This window comes from Protopterus annectens, chromosome 13.part0 (assembly GCF_019279795.1).
Source record: "Protopterus annectens isolate FY-2018-M chromosome 13.part0, PAN1.0, whole genome shotgun sequence".
Lineage (NCBI taxonomy): Eukaryota > Metazoa > Chordata > Ceratodontiformes > Protopteridae > Protopterus > Protopterus annectens.
In genome coordinates, this window is record NC_056747.1 from 262,244,247 (window position 1) to 262,266,900 (window position 22,654).

The 22,654-nt window shown below is 39.8% G+C and overlaps 1 protein-coding gene across 1 annotated transcript in view; it reads right to left on the reverse strand.

Moving 5' to 3' along the window:
• Window positions 1–1,183: 1,183 nt before the first annotated feature.
• Window positions 1,184–22,654, reverse strand: part of LOC122787890 (N-acetyllactosaminide beta-1,3-N-acetylglucosaminyltransferase 3-like) — a 32,179-nt gene continuing 10,708 nt past the window's right edge. The window contains exon 2 of the mRNA XM_044054813.1: window positions 1,184–3,149. Within this exon, the coding sequence (XP_043910748.1) occupies window positions 2,027–3,149 (1,123 nt within the window). The 3' untranslated portion in view covers window positions 1,184–2,026. The remainder of the gene's footprint in view (window positions 3,150–22,654) is intronic.

Here is a 22,654-nt window from a genome sequence, read left to right on the forward strand (position 1 = left end):
ATTGAAGAAATGAAGTGGATAATGAACTTGCGTTCAGATCAGCCACCAGGTCTGAATGCATTTGTTCCTTTAAAACCTGCACTAAAAGGAAAACCTCTTCAGCACTCTAAATAACTTAATTGAAAGGGCGTATACATTGCTATGGCTACTAGGTATCTTTGAATGAGTGAATACCAGAGAATGATGGTATTTGACAGGAAGTTTTACTGGCTAACATTTAGGATTTGAAAAAGGTATTACACCGAAAGCGCTTATCTGGTTTATGAGCCAGTGTGTTTTATTTTATCATTGTTTTATTTTTATTAAAATTTTTCAAGTTTCAAGTTTTTAGCAGGATTGGTGGCAGAACTGTTCTTTCTCTGAATTTTGTATTTTAATGTGCTCTGCCTTTGGTGACACTACCTACTTTTTCTTTTTTTGTCAGATGTCTACATTCTCCAGAGTAAGGAGAGCGTATAGGGTGCTGAAGTTCTTGTTACACCTTTAAGTTTCTTTGGCTTTTTTTTTTGCTATGTCACTAGGTTTGTCAATTTGGCATTGCCTAAAAAAAGGCTCCAAGGGGGTGGATAAAGTTTTAGCCAATATTCAGAAGTCTAAGGAAGACATGTCCAGACCATCATTTGCAAAGCAACATGGTCCGTTAACCATGTTCTTCAATGCTAACAAATACTGAATACCTCTGGAAGGACACCAGAAACTAAGTCAGTCATTGAAGTCAATCATCTTTTGTTCACACTGTGGCAACACCCTTGGTGAAGGTAAAATGCTTCTCAATACAAGGAATATACCCTGCCTGAAACACCTATTCAGAGAGAGCAACAATGTCTCTCTTCATATAGTCCAGGGAAGTACGCCTCAGGTTGTTAATGCCCACATGGACTATGATAGAATCATACTGGCACCTCTCTTCTGGGTAATGTGTTGGCTTACCTTATGGACTTTGTATTGTGTTTGGTGTTGCTTTTAGTGAGTACTTTAGAGATTGCAGAGGATAGGTGTTACCATTTATAGGCTTAGGGGGGGTCTTTACACAAACCCGCATACCTGTTGATCATCTGTTTAGTCAACCAACTGCAGCTAATTAAATAGATGATGAACAAAGATCACTTAGATAAAAGTAAGTCCACCTTCATATATACATATACACATACATAAACTCAAACATATAATACACACACACACACACAAACATATACACAAACACACATTTATAAAATATACTTGATATGTTAGCTCCATATCTATTATATATAGCACCTCTAAATTTGAAATTTTTGTTTATGCTTCATGTTCCTCTGGAATTTTACTGCTTGTGTACTGTTCATTTTAGATAGTGAGACAACATGTAGACCCACTGGATATTTTTGTCTTTGCCTTTCTGATCCAGAGTGTGGCCGAAAAGAACCTTAGGTTATCAAATAAATAAGTAAATGTGGCATTTATGATGTAACATCATGTATTAGATATTTGTCACAAGTTACTGCAATGTGTTTTCAGCCTTGAATGAACTAATTATATGACACCACATCATGTAATGGAAAGTATTACTAATGCCACAAAATATGACTATAGACTGTAAAAACTTTGTTCCTTGTTTTCAGTTTTTGAATCATGATATCATAGTGTAATCTCATTATGATACTGTAATGACTTCAACCATTCAGACAGCAGTTTTTCAAGTCCTAGAGTTAAAACAGGCATAACTGTTATTCATTTCCATGCCCTTTGACTTCTTTGTCTGGTTAATATTTTTATGACATCTGCCTCTATAATATAATATCCCTGGTTTCTACACATTTATAGATCACAGTTTACCACTTAAACATTTCTGTCCAATGTTTGATCATGATTCTTCCAAGTAAAAAACAAAATTATTAATGCTTTTCTAATTCTTGTTTAAAAAATTGCTAAAATGTTCAAAGTACTGGCAATGCAGTGGTGCAGAGTAGCATTCTGTTAACTAAAATGGATTGTCATGGTGTGTGCACAGTTATATCTTAAAGATCTGTGGATGTAAGAAATACTCTCAAGGTACAGAAATACCACATTTTAGGGTTGGGTCATGTATGGCCTTCCACATCATCACTATCTCATAAGGCATAAGACGATGGATTAACAAAAATTCGCGATAGTAACAAGGGTCAAAGGAATTCTTAGATGAAGAAGGGAGGTCTAGACCTCCTGTCCTGAAGCCAAAGTGTGATGCTGGTGACAAGCTTTCCTTTTGCAGACACATCCCAATATAAATGTCATCAATTGGCAGAAGTGTAATATTTTGGGATGCTCTGTATATCTCCCTGGCTGTAAAACCTGATAGCAGGAACCCACCACCTGCACAGTAAGGAGGATAACCATTTCCAGGAGCTACTGCTTCAGGTACACAATATTTGCTTGATTTATCATGTTTTACTACTGGATTCCAAACAAGCTGTCCAACAAACAAGTGTTTATCACCCTGGTTTCCTTCTAGCCCTAACAAATAGTCCACCATAGCATCAGAATTAACAAAGACATCGTCATCACCATTCAGGAGGAATTTCACATGAGGACAGGTCTTCTGCAACCATTCATGTTTCAGGGTCAGATTGAAGAAAGTGTCATAGAAATCCCATTGAAGAATGTCTGCATTCTCTTCACTTTCCACCGAGAGCAGTTGCTGGATTTTTTTGTTTTCATTCTGATTTGAACTGCTTCCTAGTATAAAGACACGTCGTATCTGTACCCCTGCATATGTCCTTTCCTGTCCCCATGTTTTACGGATGGTCTCTCGACGTGTGTAGCTCCTGGGTGATGATTTGATCACAAGAAGAAGAAAGACCTTGTCTGATTGCTCAGGACCACCACACTTCATGGGGGCATTTTGGAGGACTGGGAAACTTCTGCAGTTCTTGTACCTCAGGAAGTCCTTTATGTGGTCTGGTAGTTTAGAGAAACCTGGCATGTCAGACGCAGATGTATCTTTGCATTCCAACAAAGGAATTGGTTGCTGGGATTCAAATTGAGTGTCTGTAGTCTCTGTATACACATACTCTGTTTTCTCAGTAACCTTTTGCAAGCTATTAAACTGTTTCCTCTGAAAAAGGAACAAGAAGGCAAAAGTCCCAAGGACAGCCAGCACAAAACATTTAACTGAACATTTCTTCGTGTACCTAATTAAAAAAAAAGAAAAAGAAAAAACAGTATGCATTAGGTAAGGCTGCAAATTCTAATGTTTCAGCCTGTTTCTCAAAACTTTAGAGCATAGCAATTAATCAGTTCTAATTTTTCAAAGTCATCTGGAAACAGACTGGGTTCCACCATGTTAAAGCATTACTGCAATATTTCATATCACTATTCTATGTATAATAATAAGGCCAGCATATCTATGCAGGGTTTGGAATACAACTATGTAATATTGCACTGGGTTCTTTCTATTCTCCTGGAAGGTGGGAGTAGGGAGGAATGATACATGCTTTCGCAGTTATACAGCCATGTGGGTAACCCAAAGCTCAAAGGATCTTCTGCCAATCTGTGAATTGTATCTTACATGCAAAGGGCATGATTCTACAACACAGTAGAAGAGAACTACAAACAGCTGGCTGACTATGCAGTTATAATGGCAGAGTCCATTGATGAAGCGTGCATAACTTCCATCTGTTTGATTGAAAACCTTTGTCTTGTGCCGCTTCTTTCCTGACCTCACAAATTACATCGTCAAAAGAACTTTTAGTCAGGGAGATAGCACACAGCACTAAGATTCGGAGCTGTTAATGATCTGCTTCATGTAAGCCAGGGTAAAAGGTTTGATTCCTGCCACCTTTGAGCAATTAACTAAACCACACAGTGCTCCTGGGTCACCCCTAAAAACAGACACATGTGCACAGTGGGCTTACCTAGTGAGCAAATGTATAACAAATAAAACTACAAGATTTATTAGAGCTAACACAACCCATCAAGAAATCACAGTCTATCTAATAGAATTTGTGCAGTGTGGTCATTCTGATGTTTCTGTGTTAAGAGTTAGGCTCATTCGTTGTATACAGCAGAGGCAATCAACTTGCATTGCTAGAGGCACAACTCTACTGCCAGTCTCAGTTCTCATTTATTTGTTTTCTTCATTTAGTTACTATTTTCCCATCCTTCCTCTACGAGTAGAGTCCAGCAGTGCAGTTTCAGTACAACTTGTACTTCCAGTACTTACCTGTAAAACACACATGCATGCATGCATACAGTCAAGCCAAACATCGTAAACTTTTGAACTAAAATAAAAAAAATGTTTCTCTTAAGCCTTGTTTCATTTATGTACCATAAAATAACAAACCTGCAGAAGATTTGCCAGACTTATTTTAAAAATACATAATATGTATGTGTGTGTGTGTGTGTGTGTGTGTGTGTGTGTGTGTGTGTGTGTGTGTGTGTGTGTGTGTGTGTGTGTGTGTACTCACACATATAAGTGTACATGTGTGCATGTGCACATACCCACATGCACATAGGTTCAACAGTACCTAGGCCTATATAGTCCTGGCACTAAGCTTCAGCAAGTAGTACAAGAAAATACAAACTTAAAAAAATACAAACTAACTCCTCAAAACAAAAGAAAGTCACACAAAATGGCCACTGAACGTCTGTTCAAGGAATGTGAATGAATAAATAAATCCAGACATAAAGAAATGACCCACCCATTAAAATATCACAAAATAGAAAAAATAAAATTAAAAGAACTGAAAAAATTAAAAGGAGTCCCATAACACAAGGAAAGAACAACCATAGCCAAACAATAATGTATTTAGGAAACTCTAAAAAGTACAGAAACAATCACAAATCATATTAAAAACTAATATATGAAAACACAACAAATCCCCTCATTTCTGCATAGTTTTCACCAAATATATAACATGAAGTCAGACCTGAAATCAACAGCAAAGGAAAGAAAGCAGATCAAATACAACACTTACTTATTACATTAAGTAGCTAATTTAAAGTGATGCCCCAAGAGGTCCTCCAGAAACCAGCCTCCTGAATGAAGCCATCCTCATGTATAGCCAAACTGCTATAAAAGCCAATCTATGACCTATGCATAGCACTTAAAATGCAGATTTTAAACCTAATTCACTTCATGCAGGACGAAATACCACACCCAGTCAAAAATAACTCCTCTGAATTAATAATAGTAATAAAAAGCCCAAACTGTCCTAAACTCCCTTCTTAACCAGACTCACTGGCTGTAAAATTCCAGTGTCCCAGTACAAAAACCAAATAAATTCCCCAGCTAAATAATTCAAAAATAAAGGGGAAAAAGTCCCTCTAACTAATAAACATTTTGAAAAAAACATCAAATCAAAAAAGTAACACCAAAACAGGAAAATGTTCACCAAACAGAAATGCCATGCATTGCAGTGCACAGCATATCTATTGCAGTGGTTCACCCATTAGAATCTGACATCCTGTTAATTCTCATTAGATCTGGGTCCCAACAAACTTGTCATATTTCTTTTTCTCAGGGATGCAGCTGTTCCAGGTTCCTGACCCAGAGACTCCCCAAACTCTGGAATAGACTGCCCATACATATCAAGCATAGTGCCTCTTTGACCCTCTTCAAAAGGAACCTTGACGATTGGAGGGGAGAAAGGAAATTCACCCCGGGGATCATGTCAGTCACCCTGCTAGACAGGGGTCCAGGGAAGTAAATAGTGTGGGAAGAAATAACCAGGGAATTGTTATGGCTAAGCTTGTATAGGCCCTAGGGCCGATAGCCTAGTACCAACCTATGAACCATTACCTTTACTCCTAAAAGTGCAGCATAAGTGTAGTTTATAACTGAATCCTTAAGTTTATTTTTCAGAAGAGTTTACTGCAAAACATCAGACTGTTCCAGATTCTCCCCTGTATAGACAGGGACTTCTCATAGTCCCACAAGGCTATTGGCTTGTTCAGGGTACTGAACTGCACTATATTCAGCTTCAGGCTACAGGTAGCATGTGTGTCTTGTTGCTTCTCCAACCGCATATGAACTTTAGAATGATACCTTTCCCTGTCTACTGGAAGGCTCTGTGTAAAGTGTGTTCAATCTATGACTTGAATTCAGAGTAGAAACTGAAATATGTATCTATATGCCACCACCAAAAATCTTTGTACTGACAACAACAGTATGGCCTAGCCAACTTCATTACAGAGCTACATGTAAACCCCCAAAGTCTTAGGTGCAGTATGTACTTGAGGGTTCTCATATAATTCTCTAAAAGTTTTATTAAAAACTGGACTGCCGCAAGGTGACTTGAGAGATGGTATATTATAGACACATACTGAATGCAGATTTTTTTTTGGGGGCTTTTGCAGTAATACTCTCAAGTTCATCACACTTGGCTTCCATTAGAAGCGTGATAAGAGTCGAGAATGCATTATTTTCCAGATTATAAGTCATGCCTCTGTGCTAAGTCAAACCATTTGGTGGTGGCATATCAGAAAACTATGCCAGTACCAACATACAAGTGCCCATTTGTGATAAGACCCCTGAGAGTGGGTGACCATGCCCTCACCATTAATGAGATAATTTATAATCTGAATGCAACGACTATCCCTGTGAATACTTAAGTGTACCCCTTCTGTGTGTTAACTGCTACAAAAGTGGATAAGTATGTTAACAATGCATACAAGTTGATTAAGAGCAAGTATATCACCTGGATATAGATTAGGCATAACATAAAAGAGAAAATAATTAATATCTCCCACGACTACGCTCAGTTAAAAAAACAGTCCTCATAGGCTGACAGCAAGTGTCAAGTAAATGAACGTGGCCAGTAGCAGGTTTCCCACTGAACTTAAAATTATATGACTTTTATAAAACTACCACGGAATTCTTGCAGTTCTAATGAAAAATATTCATATTTTTTATACATATTCTTTCTACCACACACACTCTGCCTATGCCTTCAGTAAATTTAAAGAAAGTCCCTGCAGATCTAAGGGTAGAACTTGTGTCTTATGCTTCTCTAACAGCATATAAACCTGACACTGGTGCCTTTTGCTTGTCTTCTGGAAATGTTTAAACGTACAGCTGAAGAACTGAATCAGGTCTGAAGAGGTCAAGATCACAATAATCCAACATACTGGCATATGTTACTTTTAACAAATGTCAAGATACAGTGTGGCAGGATAATGTTCGCTGAGAACCAGTGAGCTGGAAATGCAAGCAGAAACATTCCTGTTCACAGAATCATAGGTGATGCAACATCAGAAGGTGCTGAGATTTAAAACTCATTTGCTACACTCATCTGTGCTCACTGCTTCCTCCAGTGTCAGCAGGAGTACATAACAAATCTGATTGGGAGGAAATACTAATTGTTAAGTAACAGCTAGCAAGAGAAAAAAATACTCCATCATTCCATGCTAACCAACAAGTTACTTCCAGGTAAAGTGCATTTTACTCATGAATTTAGGTTTACTATCATTAGGAGGAAAGTGAGTGCGTCATAATCCAGCATCAATAGGTCAGGCTTCTTAAAAGTACCATCTAGACCATGAAGAAACACGAGGAAAGCAAGCAGTAAAGGCATGACCAAGATACTTAACTGATAATCTGGAATGCTTTCCTTGCAGCAGCATATGGGGATGGAATTATGAAGATTAAAGAGAGAGAGAAAGCGACTATGGGAGACTTGTGACTCCCCTCCCAACATTTTTTTGTAAATCCTTCATACGATTTATGATACCATCCACATATGGATAATGGAAAATATTGATATGGGTAGAGAGTTTATGGAACAGTCTGTTGCTTAATCAGAACTGCTATATCAAGGATATTAAACATAGTTCCTAAAGACAACTCCATCAGAAAACTGTCTGTGTCCTGGGTTCTAATCTGATGATATTTAAGCATACACAATGCATGTTACTCCATGGAAGTCACTAATCACCTACTGTGTGCTGCTCCTTTAAGGAGATAGACATAAAGCATAGCAGGAAAGGAATTTGGTGCATAGCATACCTTAAAACGTCATGTTATCAAAATAAAAGCCAACGGTGAAGAAACTGCGATTTAAGGCTGAATCTTAAACTGACCATATTAAGGATATGTGATATTAGGATTAGCTGTTGGATTTTGGGGAAATATTTCGGTATAAATATTGAAGAGATAATAAGGTGAGAAAGTCCTTCTTACTGCCAAATTGTGCAGCTACGGGATAGGGAGCGGTCAGCCACCTTAAAATAAACAGTGCAACAGTTACATATAGAAGCAATCACTTTTACAGAAATGGAGTCCCAAAGATGTTCAGTTGCTTTCATAAAATATCCCAAGAAACAAGTTTACATGTAGACTTGAGCAGCACAGCTGAGAAATTAAAGCTCAGTACAAGCCAGACACCAGGGTTACTACATGAGCAGAGCCTCTGAATACCAACAATGTAAGACTTTCCTTACCTTCTCAGTCTACACCAAAGCGGAATAATATTCTCAAGTTTAGAAGCAAAAAACATTACAAGTATGTTATAAACAATACTGGTAAGAGCTGTAACATGAGAAGAAACAAACAGCACAGTAGAGAGTCGATTATCCGAACTAATTGGGACCTAGAGTAGTTCGCATAATCAAACTTAGGATAATCAAACAGACATTGAACAGGATAAAAACTTCTAAAATATTGTTTTTTCCTGCATGCAGGGAATACACTTTTCAACCATTCAGCTATTCCAGTGGAAAATAAAGAATATTTTTCACACATGAGTGGGCTACTAGCTCACAAAACACACACAAGTGAATATGTACAAAGTTTACATATTCAGACTTCATGATTTTTCATACCTGAAAACTTTGGAAGGCTGCATTCAGATAAATGAAGTTTTGGATAATTGACGTTTGGATAATCAACACTCTGTTTGTTTGCATCTTTCGGCATATCCCGGTTAGGGGTCGCCACAGTGGAACTCCGGTCCGCTAAAGTTTGGTAGTGGATTTTTACGTGCCGAGTTACCAGCCCTGATGCACAACCTTCAATGAAGGCACACCCATTCACGCATGCCTCCACACAGAAGACGCTCTAGCTGATAATCGAGCGCGACAACGTCTTGCTGTGAGGGGACAACGCTACCGCAGCACCACTACCGAACACTCTAATACAAAAGATTATTATTACTGCTGTAAAACAGGGGCTAAAAGAAATTTTACTCATTCTAGTAAAGAAGAAACAGACTTTGTGAAGGTTTTGTGATATTCTGAAGGGAAACCATCAGGGTAGAGACATACCTCTCAACCTCTCAGCAGAAGAAATGTGGACAAAGCCAAAAATAATGTGGGGACAAAGGCCCAAAAATAGTGACAAATTTTAAATATTGCTCTCCAGAGTTAGAAAGTTGCTAGAATAACAGCATTTGTCTTAGCATGCATTTTCTGAAGGAAATGAAGTCTGAAACTCAAATTTATGACATTATTTAGTTATTTCAATAGTCAATGATTTGTCAGAAAACCAAAAGGAATATGCCAAAAATATGAGGCAAAAATCTGGACAGTTGAGAAGTGTGGGCAGGGATGCTGTAATATTTTAATAAATATATCACTAACTTCAGCTGACAATTCAAAACAGATGCCAGAATAACAATAAGCTGTGTTTATGTAATATTTTAATTGAGATATCACTAACTCCAGTTCACAAGGAGTAAACAGATGCCAGGATAACACTAAGCTGTGTTTATGTAACATTTTAATGAAGATATCACTAATTCCAGTTCACAAGTAGTAAACAGATGCCAGGATAACACTAAGCTGTGTTTATGGCAAGTTAGGTAAAGTTACTTGACATAAACAGCCTTGTTTCCTAGGTGAAATTTAAGGATCATATTTAGAATAGAAAATGCAAGACGTTTCTGCAAAACCATTTGAATTTCAGAGGGAAAGACAGTGGTCAGGAATACAGGTGCCTGGCTTATTCAGTCAAGTAACTTTGGGAGAATTCAGATTTTGACTTTATCAGCAAGACAATGCCTCCACTTAGGACCTGCTAGGTATATAAACCTCCATAACTTAGGAGAGAAGAAAGTGCCAAAGTGGCTTTCTCATATTGTATGTGCTACAACTAAGCTACATACAAAGGGGTTGCAGCCAACTGGTACAGTGTCAGGAGCAGTATGTGACACATGATGTCATGAGAAGTGTGTGGCAAAAAACACCAATGAAGCTGAAAAGTAAGGTGTACAAAGCAGTTCTGAGACTAGCACTTCTACATGGCACAGAAAACTGAGCAGTGAATCCAGAGCAGCTGAGAAAGATCGAGATGAAGTGCCTGAAATGGGTGGTAGGATGCACACTGTGGGACAGACAAAGAAATACTGACATCAGAGCAAACACCAAAGTAGTGACAACAGCAGAGATCATCAAAGAGAAGCAATTACAGTGGTTCAGAAACATGTGCAGGAAATCAGAAGACAATTTGGGGAAGAAGATGATCTAGGAGAGACAGGAAAAAGGCAAGATAACATTAGACTGTACAGCACAAAGATGGATGAATTATATGAGAGAGGACCTGTAACAGTCAGGCATGGGTGTTAAAGAAGGTAGGAGAGAAGCACTGAATCGAGATAGATGGTGACAGTTGACACAACATCCAGACCTTGTGTAAAAGATGGGGAACAGGGGACTGTTGGTAATATAGATATCTATGCTACAGTTATGACTTATATGACAGAATACACGTGTGTGAATGAGAGGGAGGATAGAGGAATGGTGAGGATGCAGGTTGTAGAGGTGGCAAAGGTGGATGAGTTTAATTACTTGGGATCAACAGTTCAGAGTAATGGTGAGTGTGGAAGAGAGGTGAAGAAGAGAGCACAGGCAGGATGGAGTGGGTGGAGAAGAGTGTCAGGAGTGATTTGTGACAGATGAGTACCAGTAAGAGTGAAAGGGAAGGTCTACAAGAGGGTAGTGAGACCAGCTATGTTATATGGGTTGGAGACAGTGGCATTGACAAAAAGGCAGGAGTCAGAGCTTGACGTGGCAGAGTTGAAGATGTTAAGATTTGCACTGGGTGTGACGAGGATGGACAGGATTAGGAATAAGTATATTAGAGGGTCAGCCCAGGTTGGAAGGTTTGGAGACAAAGCCAGAGAGGCAAGATTAATCGGTTTGGACATGTGCTGAGGAGGGATGCAGAGTATATTGGGAACAAAATGCTAAGGATGAAGCTGCCAGGTAACAGGAAAAGAGGGAGGCCTAAGATAAGATTTATGGATATGGTGAGAGAGGACATGCAGGTGGTTGGTGTGACAGCGCAAGATGCAGAGGACAGGAAGAAATGGAAACAGTTGATCTGCTGTGGCGACCCCTAACGGGAGCAGCCAAAAGAAGAAGATGCTACAGTTATGACTTAAACAAATGGAGGCGCCATCAAAATCAGGCTTTGTACACAAAGGAAATATTTCTAGTGCTGAGTTCATCTCTATGAGGTATTTTTTTCCCTTCTTTTGTGTCATCTTGTCATGAGATGTCTCTTCAGTCCGGGCACCTCTAAGTTGAGATTTTATACAAGTACTGTACAGTGCAAAAGTTTTTTTCTAGGTGTTATTTCCCATTACGCCCATTGACTGTCAAACCTTCAACCATAAACCCAGCTGTTTCATTCCCTCATTCTGGGCATTTTATACTGAAGGCATGAGCAGACTGGGCTCTATCACACAGGCAGCCATGGCAGAATTTGTACTCTCACTGGCATCCCAGCAATGCAGTAGAACATGTATGGCCTAAGCCCATCACCGGAGGCTAAAATGTACTCCTGTATTAATGTGCGACTGGGTTTATGTCTTACCCAACATATGTGTTACCCCACACATACAAAGAAAGGCTGTTATCACTTGATGATATCACCAAGCCCACATTCCTGGGTCCTGCAGCCACTGGTCTCATGTAAACCTCCACTTGGACAGGGACAGCTTGTCCTGACCAGGTCTACCAGGTCCTTCCTCTTGGATGGGCAAACCAGCATAATCTGCTAACCCCACCCTCTCTTGTCTGGGTCTTCCAATACCTGAACTGCTATTCAAGCTTGGGTTAGCTGGGTTACAGTCAGGGCTATATCACTGTATGCCATAAGCTAGGTCTATACAGTACGAATGTTTAAACAGTATTACATCACATAACATTTTCCTGGAGTTGTGTACAAGATGCTTTTTTATGCTATGTAATGTCTATATTTTTGTGGCTGTCCTTGATAATATTGTTTGTGATAGTACTGTTTGTGTTTTCCTGGGGATTAATTCATTTATAATCAACTGAAGTTTTTTTTTTTTTTTTTTGTTAAGGCTAAGTCAACTGTGATGTTTCCATTTGTTTATTGAGTTAAAACTGCCTTAGTATTGGTCAAAGGCCCAATTCTAGTGGCCTCAATCCAGTTTAGAAAGCTGAGGTTCTCAGCTCTGGGAAAATATGTGAGCAAATCAGATAGCTATTTGGTTATATTGGCAATAATGCTATTCAAATGCTTTAGAAGGACTTAGGGCTTTGTGAGTACCTGAATTGTTTAAGACTGGAGTCATTAGAAGAAGGATCTTCTAATAGGTGGCTCCCTTCCACATGTACTCTATACTCAAGCGGTACTGGAAACAATTAACTATCCGTGGACGCATCCTAGCTCTAAAAGGTTTGCGCCAAGTTTTTTGTTGTAACATCACTTTCTGAATGTCTGTTACCCAAAGGTGAGAGGAATCTGGGACAGCTGGAGTCCAAAGGGACTGAAGAGATTGTTTCATCTTTTTGGTTACAGTGTTAGTGGTTCAGCAGATACACTAACCTTTGATTCCAAATGATTAAGAACTCTTCGGGAACTGCTCAATTCTTTTCAGCTTCCATTTAGTGATTTTATAAGCATCTTTAAAGCTGTTACTTAGTGCAGGATGAATGAGACTGGTCCAGATACAATTAAGTTGACTATAAGTTTAGCTACTCACATTTGAGTAACGTTTCTAAGCATGGGGTTTATTTCTTTACTATTTTTGACTTGATATATATAGGTTGGTCAATTACCCTTTTCAGCCATGACTTGGGCCTTAAGACAACATCACAAATATGTGCATTCAGAAAGGTATGAAATATACATTCATTTGTAATGAATATGAAGATGGAGAAACAAACACGGTGTGATAATAACATAGTGATTGTACTCAATTTCCATAATTAACACAACTGTTTTCTGTTGCTATCTTGTCTATTGAAGACTTTGACAGCAATGGAATGATACAAGTCAGAAAGTACAGTTGTGTACACTTACCATAAATGTAGATGTTCGAGTGTATTCACTATTGCAATCATTGCAATCATTGCATTTGGGTTATCTCCTTGCAGGTAGCCTTCAGCCAGCCTGATTATCAAAGTCTTGGGTCCTGCGTTGGTTGCTGTCTCTTCTTCCATGACGTCAGGTAGTCAGGGGTATAAAGCATGCAACCGACACCATTACATCAGTTTTTCTTGCCCAGATGTCAGGTGCCCCCTTAATGGGAAGCAATTATATACAAGATTACACCTCCAACAAAAAGCAAATACACAAGAAAGCTTAAATACAGTAAACAAGAAGAGAGGTATAGCCAACAGAAGTCAGGGGGCTGGAGGGAGGGTAACCAGGACTGCAACAGTGAATACACTTGAACATCTACATTTATGGTATGTGTACACAACTGTACTATTTTCTTCGTGTTTCACTGTTGCAGTCATTACATTTGGGTAGATTCCCAAAGCTAAGGAAGGGAGGAGGCAACTAGAGGGCATAGGGCCAGCTATTAGGCCCTGAAAGACTGCAGTGGCAAAACCAGCTCTGGATTTAGAAAAAATAGGCAAGTGGTAATGACTGGTTAAGGTATGAACAGAACTCCAGGTAGCAGCTTCTACAATGTCCGTGGTAGAAACACCTCTGAGAAAGGCTATTGAAGTAGATGCAGCCCTGGTGGAATGTGATCTTATCCCCTGTGGGGTAGATTTTCTATGGTGCTTATAGCAGAAATGAATGCAATGGCCTATCCACTTACAAATGGTTTGCTTTGAAATGGCCTTCCCCTCTGCCCCTGCAGCAAAGGCAACTAGCAGCTGTTCAGTTTTCCAGAGAGGCTTAGTCCTGTCCAAATAAAATCTAAGTTGCCTGTGCGTGTCCAAAGAGTGCAGTATTCATTCTCCTTTGTTCTGTGGATTAGAAAAGAAGGTTAGCAAATGAATGGACTGATTAAGGGCCACACTGGATACCACTTTGGGCATAAAGGAAGGATTGGTCCTGAGGGGCCACTGTGTCTGTATGGAAGATGATGAAGGGCTCCACTGCCATGAGGGCCTGTAATTCAGACACTCTTCTTGCTGAAGTGATGGCTAGAAGGAAGGCTGTTTTCCAATAAAGGAATTTCAACTCTGCAGTTGCAGCTGGCTCAAAAGGAGGTAGAGTCAGCTTTTCCAATATAAAGTTAAGGTCCCAGGCTGGAGTAGGGGCTCTCCTGGGTGGTCTTAAAATTTTGGCCCCTCTGAGGAATTGCTTCAGCAGGGGGTGAGAGAAGAGGGGTGGCTCTGTTTTATAATGTGCTGAGATGGCTGAGGCATGAATTTTAATAGAAGAAAAGGAAAGGCCCTTGTGAAGCATCTCTGTTAAGTACTGAAGAATATGCGGTAAGCTGGGCACTATTGTGCCCATCCCCTGAGTCACTTTTCAGCATAGGATTTTCTAGTACTAGGCTTCCTTGCCTCCAGAATGACATCCAGCACTTGCTTACTGAGGGATGGTATTGGAGAGCTCAGGTAATTAGCCAGGCTGCAAGGTTCAGGGTTTGAAGCTGAGGGTGCAGAATCTGGCCATCCTGCTGGGACAGCAGGGAAGGGGTCTGAGGCAGATGCCATGGTTCCAGCAGTAACATGCTGTGCAAGAGGGGGTACCAGTGTTGGCATGGCCAGTCTGGTGCAATGAGTATTGTCCTTGGTTTGTCCTGCTTGATCTTTAGTAGAACTTTCGAGAGGAGAGGCAGAGGGGGAAAGGCATAAACTGAGAGGCTTTCCCAGCTGAAGGACAGGGCAATCTACTTTCCAAGCTTGTCTGTGGGAAGTCTTTGTGCAGAATTTGTCCAATTGGTAGTTCTCAGGGGAGGCAAACAGTTCTATCTCTGGGCTCCCCTATTTGTTTCTCAAAATGTTGACTATCTTTGGTTCCAGTTTCCACTCGTGTGGGTCAATGAGATTTCTACTTAGGTCATCTGCCAGTGAATTTAGCTTGCCTGGCTAGTCTGCAGAGAGGGTATGAGTGGGTTCCCCCCTGCTTGTTTATGCACCACATAACAGTGGTGTTGTCTGTCTCTACCAATAGTTGTCCTGGAAAAATGTGGTCCTTGAAGGCTGTCAGAGAATTCTGTACAGCTAACATTTCTTTTTGATTGATATGCAGGTGCATCTGTCTCGGGTTCCATTTGCCCTGAATGCACTGCCCTGCCATGTGAGCCCCCCATACATAGTCTGATGTGTCTGTTGTTAGAGTTTGGGCGGCAGGGGTTAGAGTGAATGGCAGTCCCTTGTTGTGGTAGCAGGCCTCTGCCCACCAAAGGAACTCTGTCTTTATACAAGGAATGATAGGAATCATAGATTTCAGGTCCTGAGAATGTTGACACCATAGGCTTTTTAGATACCATTGAGGTTTCCTCATATGCAGCCTTGCATATGGAATTAGTTGGATGCAAGAGGCCATGAACCCCAGGGCTTGCAGTATTTTCCTTGCAGATAGCTGGGGCTTTGTGGCCAGTAGTTTGAAGTAGGCTGTCAAATAAACTTGTTTCTCTGGCATGAGGTATGCTATCTGGGAAGTTGTGTTCAAGCTTGCTCCCAGGAATACAATTTGTTGGCAGGGTACTAGGTGAAATTTATTTTCGTTTATGGTGTACCCCAGTGAAGTTAGTAGTTTCTTTACCAATGCCATGATTTAATAGTATGTCCTGGCTTTCCGCCTGAATTAGACAATCGTCCAGGTATGGGTATATTTGAATATTTCTTTACCTGCAGAATGCAATGACTGGAGCTAGGCACTTTGTGAATACCCTGGGTGCAGTAGATATGCCAAAGGGCAGTGCAAAGAACTGATAGTACATGTAGCCTGCTCTGAAGCCTAGGTATTTTATGCAAGATTCCCTTATAGGGATGTGCAGGTAAGCTTCCTTTAAGTCCAATGTTGCCAACCAGGCATTTTTGCCTAGCATGGGAAGCAGCTGATGAAGAGTTAGCATTTTGAATTTTGGGATTACCAAAAGGGTGCTTAGGATAGACAGGTCTAGGGTAGGATGCCAGGAGTTGTATTTTCTGGCTACCAGGAAAAGTCTGGAATAGAAACCTTGTCCCCATTCCTCTGTTGGGACAGGTTGAATAGCCCTGATACTTAGAAGAGAGAGAACCTGCTGTTGAGCCTCTGCCCACTGATTTGGGGGTAGGTCTGGCCAACCGTTTGAGGTTGGTAAAGTGTGGAAGTGGAATCTGTACCCTTGGGAAACTATATTTAACACCCATTTGTCTTGGGTAATGAGTTCCCAGTTTTTTGCATGCAGGGCGATCTTTCCCCCCAAAGGAGCAGTCAGTTGAGCAGGGCTTGGAAGATTTAAAGTTAAGTCATTGTGACAGTTTACTATGGAGGGGTGTCTTACTACTTCTGCCTTTGGAAGTGGGAGCACCCCACTGCTTAGGCCTGTGAGTACCTTGAGACTGTAGCCGAGGTGGTCTGCTGTTCCTGGGTTTGGACTGAGAAGGCCTATAAGAGACAGGAAAGGACCAATTCTTAGAAGGCCAATGCCTACTAAATCTGGGAGGCTGTACTTGCAGGAAATCTTTAACAGTTTACATATATTTAGCTTTTTCCTCCATCTTTTTAAGTACTTATTCTGCTTTGTTGCCAAACAGGCAGTCTTGGTTTAAGGGAGCATCCAGTAATTTGGCTTTAACATGATCTGGCAAAGTTTGCTCCTTAAGCAAGCATGCCTTCTAAGAACAGACCCAGTGACAGCAGCCCTGCAAGATGCCTCTAAGGAGTCAAAACCACATTGCAAAGTATGTTTACCAACTTGTTCAGCAGAATGCATTAAATCCTGTAATTCTTTATTTTCAGCACAGTCAGGAATCAACATCATTTTCTGTTTAAGTAATCCAATAATATGCTGCTGATACTTTAACATATGAAACTGGCAGTTTAAGGCCCTAATGGTCAAAGTAGCAGGTGTATACCTTCTTACCCCATCTGTCCAAGGCCCTGGAATCTCCATCAGAGGGGGTAGGGTTTTTGGCAGCAGTAGCCTTAATGCCTTTGGGTCCTTGTGAAATGGTCTCTGGGTCTGCAGTAGGATTCTTAAAGAGGAACTTGTGAGAATCAGGTACTCTGTAATACCTGTCAGGTTTCCTGGGAGACAGAGGTAAAGTGTCTGGGGGCTGGGTCAGGCTAGATTCCAAGAAGGCATCATCTACAATGTCCAGTACAGGAGGGATAGCTAAAGGCCTGTGTTGAGGTAGGAGTAAGAATTCCCTAAGCCTCTTTTTAGGGTCAGAGTAATCCTGGCTTTCCCACCGGAAATGCTCCCTAAGAGTGTGCAAAGATTCACCAAAAGAGAAATCTTCTGGAGAGGAAGCAGAGGGAATGGAGTCCTCTGCATCAGAATCCTCATAGGTAGATAAGGGCAAATCCTGGTCATCAGAAGAAACAGAAATTTCAGAATCCTGATCAGAAGACTAAGAAGGAAAATCAGTTCTAGGTCTCGAAGAGGGAGAAGGCTGGCTTCCCCTAATTATAGTAATAAGGTCTTCAGCCATTCTTATCATTTGTTTCTTAGGCATATGGGCCTGACCATGCGGTTTGCACTTTGGTTTCCTAGGCGTGGATCGAGTTTTAGGCCTTGAAGAAGAAGATGGCGTCAGTTTGATATGCAAATCAGTAGGCCTGAATACACCCTCATAAGCCAGTGCCTGCACAGCGGCTCCGGACCCATCCAAGGTAGAGACATCCACAGGTTCCATAGTCGAAGAAGCATCTCGCAGCATACCGGATTTGAATGGGTCTCAGTAGAGGCCTGAGAATCTGAAGTAGCGGGTATCAGGGGCTGCGAAAGTGCCTCACTGAGTACTGGCGAACTGGCGACTAGCTTAACGGAAGTGTCGTCGTCAGCTTTGGACCTATGCGAGCTGTCTCTGTCTTTATCTTTACATTTTTTCGGAATGTCGGTAGTTGGATGGCTTACCAAAGCCATTTCTGGATAATTAAACTGAGTACCGAAATAGTATGATGCGAAAATGAGCCGATGACGAATAGTTTGTTGGTTGAATAAGGCACAAAACCAACAGTGAGGGACGTCGTGGTCTGGGCCTAAGCAAGAAATGCAGTACAAATGAAAATCTTTATGAGGTATTTGCTTTCCACAAGTAATACAATTGTTAACTTTTACTGACATCGGTTTAGAGCAAGAAAAAGGATCCCCAATGGGTACTTAGCTTTTCTGAAGACTTTGGTTCTGAAACTCGAAAACGAAAATTTCAGGAGTCGGCCGACCGGCACTTGCGAACTACTTCTGCTTTGGGCACCGCACGGCAAGAAAGACTGATGTAATGGCATTGGCTTCATGCTTTATACCCCTGACTACCTGACATCATGGCAGAAGAGACAGCAACTGACGCAGGACCCAAGACTTTGATAATCAGGCCAGCTGAGGGTTACCTGCAAGCAGATAACCCAAATGTAATGACTGTAACAGTGAAACACGAAGAAGATCAGTTTTGGAATGTGTAGAAAGGAAAACTAGAAAGGAGCTTAGAGGAAGAAGACAGAGAACTCCTTCTAGAAGCATTCATTGATAAAGTTCATATAATACAGTCTATTCCCTGCCTTCACATAGTTTATCTGGTATCTTCATTTCATTGTCTCCATATTGTTGGCATTCTACCAGCATACTGACTGGTTCTTAGGAAGCATTTTTCTGAGTTTGTCGAACAATGAATATATAATCTGAAGGTATAGAAAATTATCTTCAAATAATTTGAGATATACAGCTGTGGGTAACTAAAAAGTTAACATTATAAAGGGTAGAGATTCCAACAGAAATCTCTGATTATGAGAGACTACAACTTCATTTTTGGGAACTACTGGGTAACAGTCTGTAAATGGAAAGCTATATTAACTCCTGCACTGTAGATGTGGATACAGAACGTCTGTATAAAAACTGAGAGTTTAATAAATATAGAGAAGTTAAGGAGAAATGAAAATAATGTTAGAGCTCGTTAGACCAAATATCTTATTGTTTTGATCTGAATTATATGTGATTTGTCTAATTTGTTTATTATAGCATGTTCACATGTTACTATACCCAAGACTGGTGCTTCAAGATGTAACAGTATGACTGGGTTGTTTTTGTACTGGATCAGAGTAATTATTTTAGCTTACTTATTTATTGGTATGACTGGGTGATGGCTGTTTTTGGTGTTAGGTCAGATTGTTTATTTTATTTTAGTTACATTTTGCAATTTATTAACTGGGTAAGTGGGCTGCTCAAATGATCCCATTCAGCCATGGCCAAGGATCAAGATGAGAAACTCTACAAACAAAATAACAAGCAGGTTAAATTACCAAGGCAAAAGTTACAGCAGCGTAAGCAGCAGCCGGAAGAAAATGTACAAACAGGAAAAGGTGTATATACAAAAATTCTCAGCATTTCAACTAAACAGTTCTTAGTATGAAATAACACAGTAATACAAGAAGATGAGCAGAAGACCCCTGGAGATAAGGAGGACAGGGAGGGAAAGATGTGGGGTTCTCCCTGTTTTTCTTTTGGGGGGATATATTTTTATATACTGTAATTCTTTGCTTGTCGAAATGTGATACTTCAGGTCAGTAAACGTTTGACACAGTATTGTACTGATCTTAGTAAAGGGAGACATTATAATATGAAACTATTAATTGAGATTTGTTTTTTTTTTTAATTCAGGAAGTGATAAATTTATTTATGAATGTTTCTTTTTCTGACATAGGGCTAGCTGTATGAAAGTTGTATCATGTAATAAAAGAAAGTAGCTTTAGAAGTACCAACTCTAGAGATCCAAGGAGGAGGTCAGCACTTTGTTTTACTGAGTATCCAGAAAAACCCACACAGACATGGGGAGAACATGCATACTCCAGAGGTTAGGACTGAACCCCAGACCTTGCAGCAATGAGGCAGATCTTCACCACTGAGTCTCCATGCTGTCCATATTCAACATTAACAATAAGTAATTACAAAGTACACTAAAACTAATTATTTTTCATTGTCTTGCATTTATAGTCTCACATCACGGACTCTACAGTTCCTACAAACATCAGTATCTTTCCAGGTGGTAATTTCTGAGCAAAACAGCAGAAGACAATTTGGTGAAGAAGATTTGGGACAGACAGAAAAAAGGTAAGGAAACTAGGGCAACCAGCAAAGAGGTGGATGGATTGTGTGAAAGAAGATCTGCGACAGCCAAGAATAAGTGTCGAAGAAGCCAGGAATGCGGCATTCAATCGAGAGAGATGGCGACAGTTAACACAACACTCCAACCCTATGCAGAAAACAAGAAAAGGAGGTTTGATGATGATGATGAATGTTCTGAGCATACAGAAAATAAAGTTACTCACCGTCATGCTGACGTCAACTTCCCAGACTAGAATCCTGGTCAGAATTTCCGTCTTATATTTCCTGAAGGATATTTCTGTATTTCACATACTCTGGCTATAACTGGAGAGTTTTATAACAACGATTAGAGGTAAACAAGACTTCACAGGTTTGTGGCACTTGATGCCATCTTTGGCATAGATAACATCTTTATGCAGCAGAAAGTACTTGCCATTTAATCTGCAACATAACTACATAACTGCTTTGTGAATGGAAAACAACAATATACACGAATTTTAGGTAATTGTATTTAATGTCTTATAGAAAAGGTAGCAGAACCTGAAGTAGAACATAGGCTATAAAACCAAAATATGCTCTTGGCATTGGGAAAGACCAGCAGAATAGTAAAGCGAATAACCAGCCTGGGAGAATAGTTACACGAGCTACATGCAATCTTATTACTGGTTCCCTATCACAGTTTACAGGGCAGAAATTGTTGATTCCAAAATCATGAAAAAAATTGATATTTTTAAACAACTGTTTTGTAGGGTGCTGAATTCCCCTGCACCCCTATGTGAAGACTCTGTGAGGCAACAGGTTCTACAACCCTTTTCACTATGTTGGATTTCACAATTTTCCTTCTTAAAATTACAGTCAGGATTACTCATTAGTTGTTGCAACGCCATATGTAAAATAAAGGAAAGAGGCGAGAGAGGTGGTGGACATGAGTGTTTACTGCCACCAAGCCTTGCTGCCACTGTAGAGTTTACCTAACATGTTCACATGCCCACGTTTAAAGGAAGCAGGCAGTTCCAAACTAACATTCAAGAAATAACAGTTGATAGTTTTGGACTTGTTTGTTAGCATGTAGGTACTGTAGGAAGGGACCAGGAGTGAAAACAGGCTTTAAAAATAAGTACTAACCATCTCTAAGACCAGATGCCTGTGTACCATTAAATAAATTAAGCAAGGTCCTGTCGGTGATTTGGTTATTTTCAGACATACAGTAGATAGTCACTTTAGTAAGAAAATGGGATGTTGTTTGAAGTAAATAAGCTAAAAGTATACCAGACTGGATTCCAGACTTGGCATATAATGCAGATGGCCTTATACTAGACAAGGGCAACTAATAGCTTGCTGCAAATGCAAAATGTTTGGCTCCATAACTTCTACCATCAAGCTCAGTACATTAAGGTAAGGAAGTAAAGGTGAACCATAAAATAATGCAGGGCATATATTTAATGCTTCTCTGGTTCTAATTCAGATGAACACATTAAATATGTATGCTGTCCATATTCAACACTAACAACAAGCAAAGTCCCATTGTAATGTGGAGGTCTGAGCCAAGAAAATCTGAGCATTTCATTCTTCTTCTGTCATTTGCTGATAGCAGTACTATTAAAAAAACACAACACAGGCTCCGATCTGGCCAGAATAACTCCAACAAAGTTTAATGTGAAGCACTTTTCGTCTTCCACCTTTGGAAGACTTCATCAGACAAAAGAAAAAAACTTCATACACAGTTTTAAAATGAAATAGGCGCCAAAGCAAAGCGCAGTAATTAGATTCAGCCACCATTCAATTAATTAATTAAATACTAAGTTAAATAATTAAAAGTGTTCTGCATCAAAAACCTTTTTCTTGTGTTAAAAAAGCTCATGTCAGCAAAATCATTCATTTAAAACTTCTGTTTAAAACTTTCATTTTAGAAAAGGAAAAATGCAAAACTGTACTCTAACATAAAGTACAAAAATACTGAATGAAAAGTATAAATGTAGGAAAACGTAGTTTTAAATATATGCTTGGAGTGTAAAAAAAGAAAAGAACATAATAATAATAATAAGTATAAAATGAGTACAAATATAACAACAGACTACTGCTCACAACACCAAGACGTGACAGTGTCTGAAGCAAAAATGTCAATAACTATGGACAGGATGTCAAATACCTAAAAGTACAAATACAAATACCCCCCCTGGTTTAAACGAGGTCACATCTTTGACTTGTATTTTGAAGTTGAAAACTCTATTGAGGTGACACATACAGTATTTCATTTCATGTTAGCAAAAGGTAGCAATTGTTGTAGT